Source organism: Pelecanus crispus, chromosome 17 (genome assembly GCF_030463565.1).
Source record: "Pelecanus crispus isolate bPelCri1 chromosome 17, bPelCri1.pri, whole genome shotgun sequence".
In the NCBI taxonomy this organism is placed as follows: Eukaryota; Metazoa; Chordata; class Aves; order Pelecaniformes; family Pelecanidae; genus Pelecanus; species Pelecanus crispus.
In genome coordinates, this window is record NC_134659.1 from 7,198,430 (window position 1) to 7,219,153 (window position 20,724).

The 20,724-nt window shown below is 51.5% G+C and overlaps 1 protein-coding gene across 10 annotated transcripts in view; it reads left to right on the forward strand.

Annotated features, from left to right (window-relative positions):
- NFASC (neurofascin) overlaps positions 1-12,933 on the forward strand; it is a 55,893-nt gene extending 42,960 nt beyond the window's left edge. For 7 of the 10 annotated variants that reach the window (XM_075722417.1, XM_075722418.1, XM_075722420.1 and 4 more), the window contains 3 exons: positions 6,020-6,151; positions 6,732-6,801; positions 12,702-12,933. In XM_075722417.1, coding sequence (XP_075578532.1) covers positions 6,020-6,151; positions 6,732-6,801; positions 12,702-12,933 — 434 coding nt within the window. Of the gene's footprint in view, positions 1-946; positions 1,103-6,019; positions 6,152-6,731; positions 6,802-10,372; positions 10,385-12,701 lie in introns of all 10 variants that reach the window. The other 3 variants (XM_075722413.1, XM_075722415.1, XM_075722414.1) reach the window with 2 other exon arrangements.
- Positions 12,934-20,724: the final 7,791 nt, after the last annotated feature.

Genomic DNA, 20,724 nt, shown 5'->3' on the forward strand with positions numbered 1-20,724 from the left:
GAGCCTCACCTCTCCTTCCCCACAGCACTGCTCAACTGGGGGGTTCGCACCTCCAGAGCCACAAATCAAAGCCCCACTGCAGGCTTGCTTAGAATTCAGTGTTTAACGCTCAGCATTAAGCTCATCAGCAAATGATTCCCAGCCCAGTGCGAAGAACAGGTCAGCCTGGGATAGAGCCTGGGAGCTACCAGCCCACAAGCCTCGCTCCTTGAGCTGAAGGGCGAGACCCCTCCTGCCCCCCAAAGCAGCGACCTGCCAGCTGGGGCGAGCCGTCTTGCAGCATGTTTAATGCAACGTCCAGCTCATTCAAAGCCCCCTTAACCTACCAGCAAAACCGGTGCACAGGTCACGCTCCCAAAAGCACAAGAATTGGCTCCTTTACCAAGTCCTGTAGCACCTTCACCCAGCCGAGCGGGACCAGGTAAATTCCAGACCTGTCCTTTCCAATCTTAATGATTCCTAGTTTTTACTTTCATTAAAAATAATCCACCGAGCCAGGAAACATGAAATTGCTACTCTACCCTTAATTGGTTTAGTGGTGGACTTGGCAGTGTAGGTTAATGGTTGGACTGGATGATCTTAAAGGTCTTTTCCAACCTCAACGATTCAATGATTCTATGGAATACCCAACTATCCAGACCTGAGGCTGGGCAGATAAAGGACCTTTCGGGTCTTAAAAGTAGGGAGAGAACTGAACAGCTACCGGTATTTTTTCCAGTACGGCAAGCAGGGATGCAGCAAAACCCACACCATATTCCTGCATCGCTGATTTTCTTCTGTTCTCAGTGAATAATAATCACGAAGCCGTTAATAGCTCCTTGACCATCAAGCCGTATTATTTCTGCTCAGCGGCTAGGGATAGCATAATGCATTGCCTGCAGTGTCAACACGGTAATCTCTCCGAGCCTCCTGCGGCTGGGTTTGATGTGCGGTTTCTGTTTCTCAGGTAACAAGACAGAGAAATCTATCCCTGTTAAAGCTCAGACCCCTTCCTCTGTGCAGCTGGCGAATCTGACGCCGGGAATGATGTACAAGCTGTGGGTGTTCCCCATATGGTCTAGCCCCAGCGAACACTCGTACATAACCTTTACCACCAGCTCAGGTGAGACGGGCTTCAGCCCCGCCGCGGGGTGCATTTCCAAGGCATGTCACATCCATCACCGCCGACGTCATTCGCGTGGTGGCGGGAGGTGCTTTGACCGTGACTGCATGGAACGACCCTCATCCAGCCCCCCGCGATCTCTGCCCTTATTAAAGAGCCGTCCCCAGCGTCGCCGGGAGGTTGCTCCACGTTGCACGGAGAAGGAGAACCCCAGGAGGGGATGGGGGTCCCTTTGAAGGAAAGGGTCTTTAAGGAGGGTAGAGACCACGCTCATGACGTCACGCGGCTCTGCTTGAAGCCCGGCCACCGCGTGTTTGCACTTTCACAAGCGCGTTGCTACTCGTGGCGGTTGCTTTGGTCCCGGAGCGCGTGCACGTGTCTGGCTCCGGGTTGTGGTGCAGTTACGGGAGCAGAGGGGCAGGCAGAGAGATACCGGTGCTGGGGCAGGCGGGGCAGGACGCGGTGTTGGCAGAAGACCTCGGTCAGAGTCACGTGTGGCGTACGCATAGGGCTCTTCATCCTTCAGGTATGTTTCCTCTGGCAACTTCGCATTTAATAGCGCAAGCCATTTTCCAGCTTTAGCACCTGAGTGATTTTTACAACTTTCTAATTATGGGCTTCCTACGCTGCCCACCGAACGCCAGAGAAATACCCTTATTGACTTCCAGAGGCACTGAATCGGGCTTTATGCATTTACAAAACTTCCCCGTTCACACTCAGTGAGTTCCAGTAAATCAAAACAGCCCTAACTTCCTTTGTATTCACCCGGGGGTTTTGCTGTAGGAATCTGTGCACAACGCCGGTCAAAGCATAGGTCTAAACACTTAGCTGAAAAACCAAGGAGCGAGCAACACTGGAGCAGCCCACACTGACAGCTGTAGCAGGTAGAGGCTGTGATTTTCAAAGAACTAAAATTACTTTGCTCAGATCCAGCCGCGTAATGGAAAGCTGAAGCACTTACCAGTCTCTTTGCTGAGAAGCGCAAAAGGAAAATGGAATTCACAGCAAGGGCGTGCTGCAGGGGGACGTGGGGAGCAGCAGCTCTCCCCACATCCCCTCTGCACATCTTATCCGGGGCCCGAAAATTTGGCAAGCCGTAACGCTGCCAAGTAATTCTCCAACGTGCTAAGACGACACAGGGACAGATGGCAACTGCTGGTATTTCTGCGTGTCTAATGCCGCCCAACACAGAGAAATAACCAGCGAGCGCTGACCTTGGCTCCGTCCTGCCTCTGCCCCGCACTGAGGCCTGGCGCGCCTCCTCAAACTGCTCCAGCACCCCGGGATGTGGTCAAATCCACGGCACAGCAGCCCCTGGAGCACGTGCGGCTTTGCAGAGAGCCAAGCTTTCAAAAAGGATTTATCTTCACCGGGGCTTTTCCCCATCGCTCCGCTGCTGTACGTGCCGCACGGCGCGGCTGCCTCGCCTCGGGAGTTTTCCCAGCTTTGATTTGGCAGGACTCGGCTCGCAGGCACGCAAACTGTCTGCAGGTTTCAAGTCCCTGGGCTCCCAGCCCGTTCCTACATTGCAGAAGCTGATTCTGACCCCAGATAATAAAAGAAGCTGATTTTTCAACTCAGACTCTCTCCAGAACAGCTCCAGCTGCAATGTTGCATCCCCAATTTTGTTTCTGCTTCTGGACCCTCCCCTGGCTCAGAAATCACCACCAGCTCGACGGCCCCTGCCCATACCATGCAGCGTGTCTTTCTGGATAACCATTTCCCAATCCGGACCCGTCTCTTTTCTTTTGTCGCCTGCTTTTCACCCACTTTGGGATCTGGGGCGGGGGGGAGAGAGGGCAGCCCCCTGCACAACAGACTCCAAGGGGCAGGGAAGCGTTAGAAAGAAGCGGGGGGAAAAAAAAGCAATATCCTTGGCTGATTGATGCTGGCAGTCTCAGCGTATCTATCTTCTGTAATTGAGGGGTTCCTGCTGATATTGTCAGGGAGACTAAAGGATGGGGCCACCTTTGTCCCTGTGATAGAGAACGACTGGCGACCTGAGCCCCATCACCGCGGGATGCACAGAGCCATCGCCGTCCCTGCATGCATAAACGCTACAGATCCATTTCCTCGCTGGCTGGGTACTGCTGACACGAGCGTTCGGCCCCCGCTGATGATCATATGCCATCAAGAATGCTTTTGACAAAAAAAAGCACGGTTCATTTTTTTGCGGGTTTTGCTTTTTAATGTTTTGCAAAGACCTATTCTGAAAGTTTCTTCAGCTTGAGTGTAGATAAATAAGTAGTCCACCTGCACTGTGGCTGCAGGACACTGCCCTCCAACTTGGCTTGTGATTAACTGACAGCTCAATAACCCATCAGAGTTCCTTCCAGTCGTAAAGGACGCTTTGAAACTACAAACACAGCTTAATACAAAGAGGTCTTCTAAATTTATTAAAAAAAAAAAAAACAAACCAAAAACCAAACAAAAAAAACCCAAACCAAAACAAAACCCCCCAGCCTGTACAAACCCTGGGAAGAGAATCGTGCAAGGCTGGAGCTCGTGAGACTTTACGTACCCAACGGTCTGCTTTACAAAGACAGACAAAAATTTTTTCTGATCTGTTGGTAGAACAGAGGCGGCTTTGCTATTGGCATATAAACTATGACTGTTAGGTAACATGTTTTCTGCCACAAAATTAGAATTCATTTAAAAAAAAAAAAAAAAAGGCACTGCAGTTGCATTTCAAATCAATACCTGTTCGATTACACAGCTGCCTTCCACTATTTCCCCTTGACGCTGGCCTTACATTAAAGCAAATCAAAACATCCTCTCTGACAGCCATGTACTTAATCTTCTCTTTCTGAATGCTGCAATGACAGTCACTCGTTTACTCTAAACACAAGATTGCTGTGGCTATAATTTTGTCGTCATGAGTTGCTTTTTTGGGAAGGATGGCAATTATACCTCTACCTTGGCGACAGGCAGTGCCACAATCCTACTGCAAGATCCCCCGGTGACTTGGTACTCGGAATCCTCCTCCTGTAAAACTCAGCCCCAGTCCGCATGGGCGGCAGGAAACCCACCTCTCGGGCTGCTTTAGCATTTCACACTTTAAAGACCCCCTTATTTCTCCCTTAGCGTTGGTTTCTGTAGAAATCCCAACCCATCAGGACTGCTAATACAATCTCTTTCCATTTCAAAGCTCTCCAGTAAAGCTTCCTTCCCCTTTCCTCCCTAAGCACTCAGCTAATTGAATCCGGTCCTCAGCTCCACTCTGTTATAATCTCATTCTCTCTGTTATAAAAAGTGCATCTTCAAGGACTGTGTAGCTCAGGGTGTACTAAAGGTAAATATTAAATGTGGCAGCATTAGAGGGAAAAGCAGCAAAAGGGAGCCAAGGCACCATTAGGCAGCGACTTCCACCCAGCTTCCCCAGGAGCCCGGTGCCGCTCGCAAACAGCGTTCAGGGTCCAACATAATTTCTTTAACAAATGGTACTCTTTCTCCTTGTTCTCCCCTTTCAGCTGTGAATTTCCTTGTCACAGTTTGGCTGCGCTTATCTGCTGGCAACGTGGCTTAGATTTCATCCTAAGAAAAGCACCTCTTCTCCTGGGTTCAATTTTGATGGAATAAGTAGGTGCTTGCAGCCCTAAAATGGCGTGGGTTAGGAAAGTTTGCCAATTCAACTCCTTTTTAAAGTCGGCGTCTCTTTTACACGAGCCTTTCTTTCAGCATACATTAAGAGGGCTATCTTTTATGCTTTCTTTGTAAGCACCATCTTCTTTTTGTCACATGGGTGCCAAAAAGGATGCTCGCTGCACTCTCCTGCCCATTTCAGGCAAACCCCCGCTCAATCCCAATTCAATCCCATCCAGCTCAGATCTCCCGCATTCCTGCCGGGAATACCTATCTCTGTTTGCACTGCAGTCTGGTTAAATTTAGCCCCCCTGCTGCGCTGAAGGTTATTTTCTCCTCTGCTCTGTCTTGCTGAATACGAAGTGCATGTCAATGAGAGCCAGAAAATGGCAGCTTGTTGCTATTTATAGGACACAGATTTGTCTGTCTGACCGCGTACGGGAGCTGCAAACAAGAAGTCAGAGTATGTGAGGGAGGACATGGCAGTCAGGAGCCGGAGCGGTTTGGGGAGCAAGACACCTCCTTGCTTGGTATTAATCATATTAATATTCAAGTAGCCTTGTGAGGGTGCTGGAAGCAGCGGTATAAAAGAGTTTGCCCCAGGAGAAAAGACTTTGCAGCGCTATCAGACCACCTCTCAACTACCTGGGACCCAGCCGTCGTTCCTCAAAGAGCCGTTCCCACCGCTTCTCCCCTCTTGGGCATTGGCCAAGTCTTGGTGGGCTTCCACAAGTCCCCTCCCAGCCCTGGAGACCTGCCGTGGCCGCCCAAAGGCAGCCGGACCGCGGCGGTGCTGGCAGCAGAGCCGCTGCCCATCGCCTCTGCAGCTCGGGCCAGGCTGCCCCGCGGGATCTGGGATTCTCCCAGGTCGAGCTCAGCGAGCCTCCGGATCCCGCGGTGCTGCTCAGCCCCACTGGACCCCAGGGACTGGATCCGCTTGGGCACATTTCTTCCAGACCTTCTCACTCCCAGGGCAGTTTTCAGAGTAAATGCAAGATCAAACCTGTTACCCAGCTTCTTTTGCTATTATTTGCAATGCACCTTTCTCACTGGTCTGTGCTAGGCTTTACTTTATGTTGTGACCCTTCGCTGTTTGTAGCTCCTGCTGAAATGTTGAGTTGACCTACCACCACAAAAGAAGGAGAAAAAAAAAAAAAAGCCACAGATCCCTGTGCTACAGTCTCAGATAACCTGGTCAATACACACCTAGACACACCAACGCGGCGCTAAAGATAATTTCTAAACCAGTGGACTGTATCTTACTATTCATCTACTTCCCTCCGTGGTTCTGGTCTGTCCCTTACAGCTTGTTATTTCTTTCAATTTTCCTCCCAGCCTACACCAAGAATCACGTCGACATCGCAACGCAGGGCTGGTTCATCGGGCTGATGTGTGCCATAGCTCTCCTGGTCCTTATTCTGTTGATCGTCTGCTTCATTAAGAGGAGCAGAGGCGGGAAATATCCAGGTAAGAGCGTTGCATGGCAATCACTTGTGCTCATGGTTTAAACATCTCCAGGCTTCTGGGGGCTAATCAAATTGTATTGCTCTCAGATAGATGCTTGTGATTACAAGGGCTTTTCTTTCTCTGTAGTGGGAACACTGTTATTAGTGGGAAGTATTTCAGTTAATTAAAGATCAGGTGAGGGCTCTGTGCTGTGCAGGCTTTAGGCTGCGGAGCTGGCCACTCCTGCTATGCGTGACCCAACCTCTATTCTGCAAATTTCCTTGTCCTTATCTACAAAAAGATCTTTTCAGGCAAAAATCTCATTAAATTTTTGCAAAGCAAAGATAAGGCTTAAGAAAATTCACCAATTAATACATCCTCTCTCGCTATCTGGAGCGCCCGTGCCCTGGTGCCAGCACAGCAGCACCCTTTGCAAGCCCTCCCAGGTGCGGGTTTTTTACCGAGTCGCTGAAAAACTGTACTTCACCCTGCAGGGATTTCACAAAGACAGCTTCAACACCAGCTGCTGTTACTGTCTCGTAAAGCTTTTATCTTCTGCACTGCTTTTTAACGCGAATGTTGGGGATGTGCTTGTTTACAGTACGAGACAATAAAGATGAGCATCTAAATCCCGAAGACAAGAACGTAGAAGACGGGTCATTCGACTACAGGTACGCTTCCATCGGCATGTGTACCCACGCGACCACGTCTCCCCATCAGCCCCACTTCCAGCCATCACAGACCTCACCGCGCTACCCCTCCACATAACCGCAGCACCGCGGTGCCACACAGCCTCTTAAATTATTTCTCCCACCTTCCTCCTCCTGCCTCCTTCCCTCTGCAAGTCCTCTACCGAAGGAAACATTTCCCACCTAAAACCCTGGAAGAGTAACCAGGCCGTGAGGATGCTGCTAAGGTCTCCTCCTTTCCCTGTCCCAGCCTGGGAGGATCAGTCCAGGCAGAGAGCTGGCACTCTGGCATCAGCTACCCGGGACACAGCTCTTGCCAGGTGCAGATCAACTTTAATGACACTCCTAACATTCCAAAAAAAAAAAAAAATTAAATTCTGAAGCAGCCTGAGGATATTTCAGGTATATCGCCCTGTAGCTCAGCCTCTCTCCTACCCTAAGAGAATATCCAGGGGAGAAATGCCCAAAGTTATGTTAGGATCAACCCTGAAAGCATGCAAGAGTACTGACTGGGGGGTCTGCCTGCGTTCCAGTCAAGGCTTTTCTGTAAGGTGCCCAGGCAAACTCTACAGAAACACCTTCGAGGGCTGCAGCACAGCCTAGCAGCGGTTCTGCTAAAACCGCTCTGATTTCCCCCTACCTCCGCTCAGCTGCTTTCACACAAAATGGCATCCTTTGAAGAGCAGCAGCACCCGTTTCTACTGCAGGAAAAACTCCCAGGATATTTCAGAAAGGGGCAAGTGCTCTTCCAAGCCTGCTCGCGTGCCACGCAGCATTCGCAGCTCTGCTGCTGTTAGTGTTGCCCCAAGGAGCAGGAGCAGGTAACGATGTCAGGTCTCCTGGGGTTGCCCACACTTGATGGATGACAGGGATGTGTTACAGCACACCCAGCTTGCCCTTTGAGCACCTACAGTGGGCTGTGCTTTTCTTTAAAGAATTAAAATGCACCTTTCCATCTGAGCTGGATCCAAAGCCCAATTAGGCTAGCAGGAATTTTTCTCCCAACTTCAAAACAGGGGTTAATTAAACCCCGTGTCATTACCCATACTCCTAGCATTACAAATTGAGGTGGCAAAGATAGGAAGAATTTATTTACAATTCAGTAAGGGATGTAAGACGACACACGTGTTCCGTCAAAGACTTTAGAGGAAGCAAAATGAATATATCTGCCTGCACACAATACATAAATGGAAGTAGAACAACTGCAGCACTCAATACGATCACATTTTATTGTTAGTAGCACGGTAACTCTATTTCAGTAGCAACTCTTTTTCTCCAAAGGATGTTGTAAGCCCAAAGCTCCCCGGTCTTCTGATAGCGCAATACAGAATACAAATACACCCCAGCAGGAACCAGAATAAGCAGCGTGTTGTAGGAAAAGGTCGCCATTCTTTATTGCCCTAAACAACACCCGGGGGCAACACCTTCCTCGCCTCCCCGCAAGATTTAGTTATCACTTCTAGTGGTGGCAAGCCACACCGGGGCAATTACATTAAGTCCACACACAAATTGCAGTCTGGGGATGTTCCCTTCAGATTCCTGGCTGGGACACAGAGAACAGCAGAGAAGAAATTAGCTGCAGGCTTTGCCCTGGATCAAACGCATCTCTTCCCAGGCAGGATTTTGCAAGTGCAGGCAGCGCTCCTTGTACAGATAGGAGCCAGAAACAGAACTGCATACTACACAGGTAGCGTCCATACTTTGGCCAGAACAAGTCCCCTTAATGCTCTGAGTCACGATAGGGATGCTCTTGGTTCCCGAATTTGTGGGATGGTGTAAATACCACGTAGCAAGCCTGAAACACCTCATCACCCAGGAGCTACCCACACCCAACCCTACAGGCTCAGCTCCATCACCTGGGTCTCAGACGAGGTCTCCACAGCCGAGCTTCTGGCAGTACGCACCGATTTCAGAGATCTGCTTCTCAAGAGTCCGTTGAGATGGTTGCAGTCAAGACCTCCTCACCCCTACTGCTCCTAAGGCAATTGCGTTGCCAGGGACCACTTGCCTTGCACAGAAGGAAAACCAAGCTCTTGGCATGGCTGGCAGCATTGCGACAGTCAGCAATGCTGCATTTACTGCCCAAGCACCATCCAAGGGACATTGCCTTCCAGGCAATAGGAGGGAACGCAGTAAATCCTTCATCCTACTACGCAGCAGCTTCTGCTTAGCTGAAGCTCAGACTTTTATTGACAGCCCCATTCCCAAAAGTTTGCAAGCTAAAGGCAGAGGTCAGCAGAAGGGCAACAGCCAAGCTCCAAGATGCTCCCGCGTTTTCAATCACACTGTCCCAGGGACTAGATGGGGAAAAACCCCAGTCAAACAAGAACAAGAAGAAAACCCCAGCAACCCATGAACTTTGCCCCCTCCTTCTCAGGAACAAGTTTCCTGGGAGAAGTAATAGGAGGAGGCTTCCCTCAAGGAGGCAGAAAGGAAGGTGAACCTGAAGGATTGATATGAAATGCTGTTGGCTGATTAAGATTCAAAATGATTGCAATGTTAGGCTCAAGGAGGGTAGCAATTAGTATTTCAAGCAAGGACAGGAATTGAGCCAACGTGAGTTCTTCATTGGTTTCCCTCCCCACCTCCACATAGCATGTCTGATATGCTCTCATCATATCTCACGTCCTTAATGCCCTGTGCATGCAACTTTCAAATCTCTGCAGCCTATAATTAAGAGATACTGTCACATCTTTCTGTTCCACTAACAGAATAATGGTTTTCCTGAGCAGAGGCTAAGCTGGGAAGCTTATTTGCAAAGCAGGAGACCATTATCCTTGGACGATGTTCTGTGCCAGTGACTGTGCCTCATTATACCAAATGTTTAAGCTGCACGTGGGGGAGTCGGCTGGAAACCCTGGCCGCTGGGAAGGGAAAGTCGAGTGGTTTTAGTTTCTGGGTTCCCGTTCAGACTCAGGATGGTGTCCTGCGGCACAGGTTACACACTGCAGGCAGCACCGGCTCGCCCCGAAGGGGCCATCCCGGCAGACACCAAGACGGGAGGACACAGAGCCGTCCCGCGAGCCTAGCGAGGGGAGGAGAGGTCTGGCGAAGCAGCCTGGGGAGGGACAGGCTCGTCAATAGCTAACGTGATACTGGTGCGTGACCGTATCATGGAAACCCAGCGGAAAGCTGGAGGGGAAACCGAGCGACCCGTTCCCTTGGCCCCGGTCCTGCTGCGCGTCGGTCCCCAGCAGCGACTGCTGTTCCCTACAGCCGCTCGCCAATGGACTTTAGCCACAAGCCCTTTCTGAACAGCCTGGCAGCAAACAGCCCGCTTCCCACCTGCGCCACCCACTGCTGCTCCGTATTTGCTTTCTCGGGGAAGCCAATGAGGCTCATCCAGCTCTGAACAATTATACTGGCTCCATTTGGTATAACGAGGCAATTAGCTCCATGAGGAATGCAGACATTTCTTTTTGGTTTTTAGCACTGCCCCTGTAAATGCAGACCTCATCATATCTCTCTCTGATCAGGCTCTTTCTGCTTCTCTCTGTTTTATTCCCATTCTTTCTTCTCCTTTTCACCTGGTCTATCCACATGGACCATGAAGGTCTCTTGAAAGGTAGGACCACGTGCTGCCAGAAGTCCGGCACATTTAGCTTTTTTTATTTTCCTTCCTTCTAGCTATTGATTTCTTTATAGCTGAAACTATACCTTCCCCTCCCTATTCCCACGTACCTGCCTCCACCTAACACATTAAACAAGATCCCTCTAACTCCTGCTGGCATCAGGGGTACCCCCACCTCCAGCGAGCTGCATCTCGCTTGGAAATGCTGAGTGGGCTGGGGGCACCCCCGAGCGCCAGCCAGGCCCCCCCAGCCCCACGCTCGAGCGGCTGATCCCTCCGGCTGCAGCGGGACCGGCCGAGGGCTGGACCTGGGGACGATGCCCTCGGTGCATTCAGCACCCTGATGCCAGACACCCAGGGGATGGTGGCAAGGGACACGAGCAAAAAAAAAAAAAAAAAAAAAAAGCTAGATCCTGAACAATCCGCCCACTCTTTGTCTCAGTCCTGAAAATCCTCTCTCCGGCTCAAGCCTCCCCCTCTTCTCAATGATTTATGCAACTCAGGACAACGTCTCCCAAATGGTTTTCATCTGGGTGCTCTGGTTCTCTAATGCACACATCAGCAAACCCCACAGAAATCCATTTTAACAGGGTTATATTGCATCAAGATGCTGATGAATATCTGCTTCGCCCTCCTAATGCACTAACAGGATAAATAGTACTGGAGAGAGGTAAAACCGGGGGCAGGTTCGGGAAACGCATTGCCAGGGTGTTTGGTGCTGCAAACCCTTCCCCATTAGGGAAAATCTGGCTCTAGGTTCACCTTTAACTGAACCCCAAACCTTGGGAAAGGATATTGCAAACAAAGGGATCTGGGTTTTGCCACTCTCTACTTGGCATTTATTGGGCTTTCTAACTGGCAGTCCTGCTTGCAGACTGAATTCTCTTCCTCCTCCCCCCGGAAAGAAGCTGTTTTTAAAGCTAACAAGTTTTTTGTTTATTTTTTTTTTTTCTTACGATGCCAAGTTAACACAAGGCCTCAAATATTGGTTTTGTATTACCGCTTAATTCACAAAGTGCTGATATAAGGAAATACGTTAGAAAGCAAGCTGCGTGTTGTACCGTGGGATACAAATTCCTCTCCCACCGTAGAGAGCTGATGCCGTTAATTAAATGGCATGAGAGGTCTAGTGCTTCCCCAGCTGAAGAGCATTTTGCTCCCTGGCCCAAGCAAAGTGTTTCTCATGCCTCCACGGGAGGCAAACACCTTCGTGTGGACACCAACTATCAAGGGCTGCAATCAAAGCCCAGTACTTTTACCTATTTTAAGAAAAATAAAGGAACAGAGGAGGGTGCCACACTGGTGAGTGAGTCTGATGAGTCCCAAGCTAAAACAGCAACAATAAAAAGACAGGAATGGAGGTGGGAGGACAAGTGTTTGGGGTACATATGCGATACCTTTAGGAATACTACAGAATTTGCATGCTGGACATAAGATCAAACATTAACTAAGGGCTAGCTTAGTTATGAATATGAAAGCTAATTTTTTATATCTAGCAATCCATTCATCCTCCATGCAATGGTATCTGTATTTATGAGATACCAGCCCTTGCCCTCCAGAGAGAAAACAGCTTTTCCCTGGGTTTTTTTTGTTAAAAGCGTTTCTTTAAAGGTTTGTTTTTTTCCTGTGTGTCAGACTATTTATTTCTCAGTGACCTGGCTTAATCTTTCTAGTGAAAAAGAGAAAAGGATAAAGAATTGAACAAACAAGCTTAGATGCTCAGAAATAAGGCTGGAAAGGTAAATTCCCATGAGTTTTGGAAGCTGCACAGAACTTGGCATCCTATACATGCCCCCTCACAGTGCTTCGAGAGCGCTCCCCATTGCATGTAGCTATCTAAACAGCTGAGTGTGGTTTTTTTGCAAGGAAATCCGGAAACAAACCTCACTAAACCAGGTTACACCAGGGTTGGCTAAAATGTTAAGAGAAAGAAAGAATATAAGCAATGACAAGGAAAGGATATTTATAACGTACATCCAGTTGGACTGATCTAAGCATCGCATGTAACACACGTTCCAAACCAAATTGCTTTCTAAAAAGAAAAAGCAGGAAGGTTGGGCTTGCAGAAATACCAACCACAGCACCAACTGCCCAGGCAGCTGTGGGCCTCCCACGCGGAGGCTGTCTCCCCACCTTCACGTACGTGTCAGACGCATCACGATTTGCTGTCTGCAGCCAGAGCACCCCGCATTTGCGGTCTCTGGTCAGTACATTCGCACACTGGATTTATTTTTGAATATCCAGACCTTGGGTGAAGGTTGTAAGCCCCATTCTCAACCCTTACTGTGTCTGTCTGTCTTCTGCTACCCAGCGATGAAGACAACAAACCCCTGCCAAACAGCCAGACCTCCTTGGACGGCACGATAAAGCAGCAGGAGAGTGACGATAGCTTGGTGGACTATGGAGAGGGGGGTGAAGGGCAGTTTAACGAGGACGGCTCCTTTATCGGCCAGTACACAGTGAAGAAGGACAAAGAGGAGACCGAAGGCAACGAGAGCTCGGAAGCCACCTCCCCAGTCAATGCTATCTACTCCTTGGCATAGCGCAATGCACTGAAACCACAAACAGCCCGAGGTGTTTGTAGTGGATGGGGCTTGAACAACAGCCCCGCCGCCACTACCTCCAACAGAAACATGTGAATGAAACCAACCAACGATGAAAAAAAAAAAAAAAAAAGAAAAAAAAAGAAAAAAAAGAAAAAAAAATCCAAGCAAACAGGCAGACCAGGTGGCTGCCGATGCCATCTTATCCTTAGCAAACAAGCAAACGGCAAGGACTCCGGGGCGCGGATGGGCTGTAGCTGTAGCTGAAATCTGGGCTGAGCCAGAGGGGCCGGAGGAGGAGCGGGATGCTCGAGCTGCACCCCAGCTTCGGGGCTGGCCCCAGCGCCCAGAGCCAGCCTGGCAGGGGCCACGATGGGCTCGGCCACCCAGGCTCCCCGAGGCCCTTTTTGTTCTTTTGGGAGGGAGTTAAAAATTCTTCTTTTTAATCTTTGCAGGAAGGTTCCAGATAAGAGGGGGAGGGGGAAAAAAGAAGAAAAAAAAAAAAAAAAAGAAAGTTTTGGGAAGGGAAGAGGGGTGAGCGGGGCCTGGGCAGAGTAGCAAGAGCAACATAAATGCATAAAAGGAGGAACGTGGTGGATCTTTGGTTACCGACACCACAGCGCCGTATTACTGAGATGTCCAGGTGTCCATCCTTGCAGCAGCATCTCGCCCATAGCCTCTCCCAAACCAGTCGGCGCCACAACCTCCTTCCCAAAAGATGAAGCAGCACCTATGCAGGGAAGGGCAGGTCCCCTACGGCTTCCCTTGGCACCGTAGCTCACATCCGTGCCGAGGCTCCGCGGTCCGTCCCCCCGCAAAGCCCATGGGGAGGTCACCCGCCACCCCCGCGGGGCTCTGGAGCATCCTCGGAGGACCAGAGGTTGCGGAAGAGCTTGTGGGATTCGTGCAAGGACAGTCAGGGGCTGCTCACCCTCCGAGCCCGATAACAGCATTGCTTGCCTGGGTAACTGCAGGCAAACCATTTTGCTTTAGTCTTTGCTTTGTAAGAATTTGGGGGGAAACTGCCCCCAGACCACGCCTGCTGTCTTTTAAAGGCAACTCCATAAATTTTATGTAGCAAAAAGGGAGTGGAAGCAGGACCAGTATTACCATAGGACGAGGGGACCAGAAATCACTTGTTTTTAAAAATCAAAGCCACCCGGTCAGGATGAGAAGCACCCGCCAGGATCGGGTGGAGGATCCCCTGCTGTTGACCTGCACCGCAGCTCCCGATCCGCGGCTTGAACGGTTCCGGGACGCGCGTCCCTCGGGAGACAGGGAGGAAGGCACGGCGGGAGCACAGGACCCGAGGTCCACACCTTCCCCAGGCGCTGGGGACGAGCCAGGTCGACAGCGTTTTCCACTGAACTCTCCTCCTCATCTCTGACAGTGGCCTTTCCCCCTCCATCAATCAGCCTGAGCGAGACCCTTCCACGAGCGAGCGCCTGCACCGTGGGACCCCCTCCGCTGTCTTATTTACATATCAAGACAACACGCCATTTAAGTTAACCCGTTAACACACTGTAAACAAAGCGTCTCGGGTAGGAGTGCTCCTTCACATGCCTTACACAGCTTCGAACTTCCCATGAAGTTTAATAAACTGATTCTATTCCCCCACCGCTTACACGCCCCTAACGCGATAGTCTCCGATCCGCCAGACCAGTAGGAGTAGGATGCCTGGGCAGCTCTCCCAGCTGAGACAGCACGGATCACCGTAGAAGGTAGAGTTTTATAACAGACAGTACTCAGTGGCCAACGCCATGTGTATTCTCCCACTTCCTGCACTTTTGAAACCAAAGGTACCTTCGCTGAAAGAGATCGGATTTCTTCAGACCGTTTCACAGACGGTGAACGATGTCAGGATGGATTTTTCTTTCATTTCTTTTTCTAAGCAGGATGTTTTCGTTCAGCATAATGGATTAAATGCAATAGGATTAATGCAATTATTCTTTTAGCTTTCAAGCTGGTTTGCTATGAAGACATATTGCTAACAAGAATACTTCTACTAATATGGATTGTTGAGATGGACCTTGCCACGTTCTTTTAAGCTGCTAATGGCACAACTACCCTGCGCTTCGGGGAAGAGCCCGGACCCCGTCAGCACCCGCGCAGCATCTACCGCTGGATCACGCAGAGGAAACAGGAGAGCGCCGGACGCAAGCCAAATGGCAAAGGAGCTACGTGCACCGCATGAGCCAGGAGGGCGGAGGCTGGTGTTAACAGGCAGAGCCCCCTCCCAGAGCTGGGGGAGCTCCTGCTACCCCAGGGCAGCGCAGGGACGTCCCCTCTCCACCACACAGGAACCCGCCGGCCAGGGTCCTCCATCCGCATCCTCTTACCGAGTAGGAGCCATACCTCTGGCGCTGTTACCGCCAGCGGAAACGCGTTCGTGCAACAAGCCTATTCCCACTGCTGCCACTCACCCAGCTTAAGGAGAGCATCTGCCAGCCCGTTCCCAGGACATGCAGCAACTGTATTCGGTTTCTAAGCAAACGCACCAGGCCAAACGTAACACAGCCCGTGGGCACGGGGACAATCGCGTCCCAAGCCTACGGCTGTCCTTACGATGCTGCGTTCGCATAACTTCCTGCCCAAGCACTGGTGGAAACGAGGAGAGAAAGAAACTACAGCCTCCGCTGCGGAAAAGGCTCTGCCACCAGAGCTGGGCACCTCCATTCACACCCAGCACACCAGATCCTCGCTACTTGGTGGACCAACCGCTAACGGGGACCACAAGACCCTTGGCTACCACGCAACACCTCCAAACCTCAACGAAGTTGGTCAGGCAATACTGGAAGCAGGGTGGTCTGTGTCATGTGTCTGTATTACATGCCGTTTATATTAAAGCCTGTATTTCTGTCCTGTCATTAACCACCCTCTTACTGAGCAAACCTCTTAGCATCCATTTGGAAATGGAGAAGTGTTTCACCCCGTAGCTTTGCAGCGTGTGCCCCACAGCATGCCTCGGCAAGCGGGGAGGGAAGGAGCTGGACCCAGCCCAGCTAGTCCTGTCCTAACACCAAAAAGTCTCGCAAAAGCAATTAGAGTCCTACCACAACATTGCTTTAAGTAACCAGAGAAGGAAGGAGATGTCTGCGGAGGTGGACAAATGGCTCGGTGTAAGTTACTTGGAGTCTTGTATTGGCTTAGTGTAAAAATTACTCAAATATTAGAAGGTAAAGTCAAAATGTTAACTTTTTTTTTAACTTCCCCTGGAGTTTTGGAGCCCAAAGAAAATTCTCACTAAGTTCAAAACTCATCATGAGCTTAACACTTTTTTTTTACTCCCTTTAATAAAGATTCAGTAGATGTTTGCACGTGCGGTTACTGCGTCACGGGGAGCAAAGCCCTCACTTGCTCCAACCACCAAAACTCCCACAGCTCTGACAGGGTGACCCCACACCGCCCCAGAACACATCACCCCCCAAAACAGCCAGGGCCAGGCTGCACCCACACCAGCACGGCGGCCACGCTTCTGCTGAGCAAGCGTCCTCTGAGCCCTAGGAGAAGGACGGAGACCCCGCACAAGGACCAGCGGTGCCGACGGGTCTTGCCCGCCCGTCTCTGCCCGTCCGGGTGTGCGCCGTGCCGGTGGTTGTGTCTGCCTGTCCCCAGCGTCACCCCGCGGGAGCTGCTTTGCTTCTCCATCCCTTGCTGTCCCTCTCCGGAGGGGACAGGCCAGTCACCTCGGCTCCCACTACCTATAGCGTGACCCCCAGGATTAGCAGAGGGGCTCAGGGGAGCCCTGGATCAGCCACCCCCTGCTCCAGGGGCAGGACCCCGCCTAAGGGGTCGGTCTCCATCACAGGGGTGATGCCCTGGGATCTGCACAGCCTCTCTGGAGCAGGGCACACTTTCACCTTTTCTTTTGCAGATGATACATCTTCATAAAGGCTTTAAATTAGGGGCCAACACTTCATAAATAAATAAATAACTAGACAAGAGCCAGACCCAAAATCAAGTGCTCTCAGAAGCTGGGGAAAAAAAGCACTTTGGGTCCAACTCCCAACTTGCAAACTCGAGCCTGTTTCTAAAACAGTCTGAGCCAAAACCTCATCCACGTTCCGGAGATGGATCCAGACTCTGCCGGCTGCATCCAAGGCCAGGGACACCGCCCGCCCCGCCCCGGCACGCAGCCCTTTGCTGTCCGGAGCCCCACACGCGTGCAACGGCCGACACAAACCACGGGAGCGAAAGCACGGGATACGAGAGGACACTTGCTGCGTTTATGTGATCTTGAGACTGCTCCTATTCTCCCTGAAGTGATGTTGCAGTAAGAGACAGAAAAGCAGCGGGAAAAATCGAATTTTGGTATGAGCCCTGCAATCCTGCTCACAGAAACCCCAACCGTCTGTCCTGTCTGGACACCAGGTCACAACGTCCCCACAACGCATCCCCCGCCAGCGTTGCCTTCTCGCAGATGACAGACGCCAGGTCCGCGCGTTACGGTCACTTCCGACCCACGAGATCCACCGGTCGATGAGGAGCCCCGGCTCCTGCCGCCGTCGCGCCAGGGGAGCAGGAGGGGTGCAAGGGCAGAGCCGCACAGCATCGCCCATCGCCGGCGCCGTGCCCCTCGCTGTGCCTTACCTGGCAGGCAGCCTTGCTCCATCCGTGCCACCGCCACCCCGGCGAGTCCCCACACCTCTCCTGGGTGCGCAGGTCCCAGCAGAGCTGCGAGTTCAACCTGCAACGTAACGCCCGTCGTACCAGGCTTAATTGTGTACTAGCAGCAAACGATTTCAGTTAAGCAATAAACAAAACCTGTTAAAAAAAAAAAAAAAAAGACCACATTCTATTTCTTGGACTAAGACCTGTTTTATTATTTGATTAACAAGAATCACAATGCTTTTCCCGTCCTAACAAAATAACCCACCACAACGGTAGCTCCCCCTTGCCCAGCAGCGCCTGTCTCTCCATGTCCTCCGCATCGGGCTTTGGTTGTCAAACGCAGTCTAAACCCCGTGTCAAACTCACAGAACAGCCTCCTTCCTTTGCAGTACGGAGTTTTAAATGTTTGTTCCTCCTGCTCACATCAGAAAGAAAGTATTGGACTGTTTTGTTTGTCTTTAATTTGTAAATATATCGCCATCCATCCATGCTCTCTGTAAAACCTCCTGGTTGTTCTAAAGTATTCTATGTATTTATTTGCCTTTTTTTTAAAAAAAAAAGCAAAAAAACCAACACCTTTGCGTTAACCCACTTGTTCCAATGAGAAAAGTATAGCTGAAACTGTAAAATTAACAGTTTACAGCAAGGAGATTTATGGACTACAGAAAAAAATGTTTAATATAAGGACTTATAAACTGACTGCATGAGAGATGAAAGAAGGCCAAAATACTCAGATATCATTTTTTTGAATCACTGTAAAAAGAGAAGACTGGATTTTTTTGTATAGAGAACACTAAACGTATAATAAAACATTGTTCAAAACTCACGCTAAGCCCGCAATTCATTTCCATCAGCTTTCAAAAGGTAAAAGCTGGCGCCGCTGCCACCGCTCACCAAGCCGCCCTTCGCAGCCTGCGACCATGCCGGCCCCCCACGACCCCCAGCTTCGCAGCCCTCCGCAGCCCTTCCCCAGGACGGGAAGGCTGCTCAAAGGGATGGGACGTTCCCCCAAAACCATCCCAAGGGGAAGCACTGCCCAGCCTGCGACACCACCGCGGAGATGCGGCACCTCCTTCCAGCAGGTCAGCGCTTTGCTGCTTCTGCGGCTCATGGCTTGGACGGGCGCAGTCTTCGCTGGGTAAAAAACTGGCTGGGTGGCCGAGCCCAGAGAGTTGTGGTGAATGGAGTTAAGCGCGGTTGGCGGCCGGTCACGAGCGGTGCTCCCCAGGGCTCTGTTTTGGGGCCAGCCTTGTTTAATCTCTTCATCAACGATCTGGATGAGGGGATTGAGTGCAGCCTCAGTAAGTTTGCAGATGACACCAAGTTGGGCGGAAGCGTCGATCTGCTCGAGGGTAGGAAGCTCTGCAGAGGATCTGGCCAGGCTGGACCGATGGGCCAAGGCCCAGACCATGAGGTTCAACAAGGCCAAGTGCCGGGTCCTGCACTTGGGTCACAACAACCCCATGCAACGCTGCAGGCTTGGGGAAGAGTGGCTGGAAAGCTGCCTGGCCGAAAAGGACCTGGGGGTGCTGGTCGACAGCGGCTGAACATGAGCCAGCAGTGTGCCCAGGTGGCCAGGAAGGCCAACAGCATCCTGGCTTGTGTCAGGGATAGTGTGGCCAGCAGGAGCAGGGCAGGGATTGGCGCTGGTGAGGCCGCACCTGGAATCCTGTGCCCAGTTTTGGGCCCCTCAGCACAAGAAGGACATTGGGGTGCTGGAGCGTGTCCAGAGAAGGGCAACGGAGCTGGGGCAGGGTCTGGAGCACAGGGCTGGTGGGGAGCGGCTGAGGGAGCTGGGGGTGTTCAGCCTGGAGAAGAGGAGACTGAGGGGAGACCTGATCGCTCTCTACAACTCCCTGAAAGGAGGGGGCAGGGAGGGGGGTGTTGGGCTCTTCTCCCATGTAGTTAGTGATAGGACAAGAGGAAATGGGCTCAAGCTGCGCCAGGGGAGGATTAGGTTGGAAATTAGGAAAAATTTCTTCACTGAAAGGGCGGTCAAGAATTGGAACAGGCTGCCCAGAGAGGTGGTCACCATCCCTGGAAGTGTTCAAAAAACGGGCAGATGTGGCACTTTGGGACATGGTTCAGTCTGGTCTACCCTTGATTGGTTTAGTGTGGACTTGGTAGTGTAGGTTGGACTGGATGATCTTAAATGTCTTTTCCAACCTAAACGATTCTATGATTCTAAAATTTGACCAAGGGGTTTAAAAACTTCAGCATCTCCTTTGCTACCCTGCTAGATCGTTTCATTAGCTCTCGGTTTATCTAGGCAAAGCAGCACAAGCCCTGGGCCGAGACTGGCAGCGATAGGACACCACGGATGCTTTGTTTTCAGAAGCGTCTCCCAACAGCCAGGTGCAGAACTCAGCACAGCACCGTGCCGAGATGCGAAAGCAGCAGCCAGCATGGCGGGACGGGAGAAGACCCTGCAGCAGAGCCCTTCACCCACCAGCTGGTCTCAGCACAACCGTCCTGCGGGCTCAGGGCAGAGGGGACGGTTCCCAAAGCCCGCGCAAGCTCAGCACAGCAGCTCCTGCGTTTCTGCTGCTGCAACGCCGCACGAGAGGTTCACACCAGGCTGCAGAAGGGGCCTGGGGAGCGGCAGGTCTTTGGTCTTCGCTCCTGTTGCACCCAAGCAGGCTGCGGGGATGACCTGGCGCAGGCAGAGCAGCTCTCCCCACCAGTATTTTTACAGCCCCCCTGCTCTGGGTGCTCCGACATCTCCCACCCACAGCCAGGAGATCTCCTCGGCCACATTAAATAGCGGGAGATGCTTCGTTCGTTAAAAACTGGTAGAGGCTAAAACATGGGAGCGGCTCAAAGCGCCGGGACAAGCCCGTCAGAAGTATCCCGGGTGAATGGGATGAGAGCGGCTGCGCAGGCGGGGACGGGCGGCACCGGCACGTCTCGCTGCACATCGCCCTTGGAGGCGAGGAGCCCACCCGGCGTGGTGGGTGGGTGGGTGGGTGGGCTGGCAGCAGCCGGGCCGGGCAGCACCACGCAGAGCATCCAGCGCAGGGAGCAGAGCCCGTCCTCCAAGAGCCTGGAGCATGCTACTGGGATTTCAGCCGACGCCCTGCCTGATGTCTGTCTGCCAGGTGAGAGTCACGAAAGCCGGAGAGTTTAACTTCTCTCCTAGCTGTCAACAGGGTTTTAAGTAATTGCACGTGGCTGCCAGCC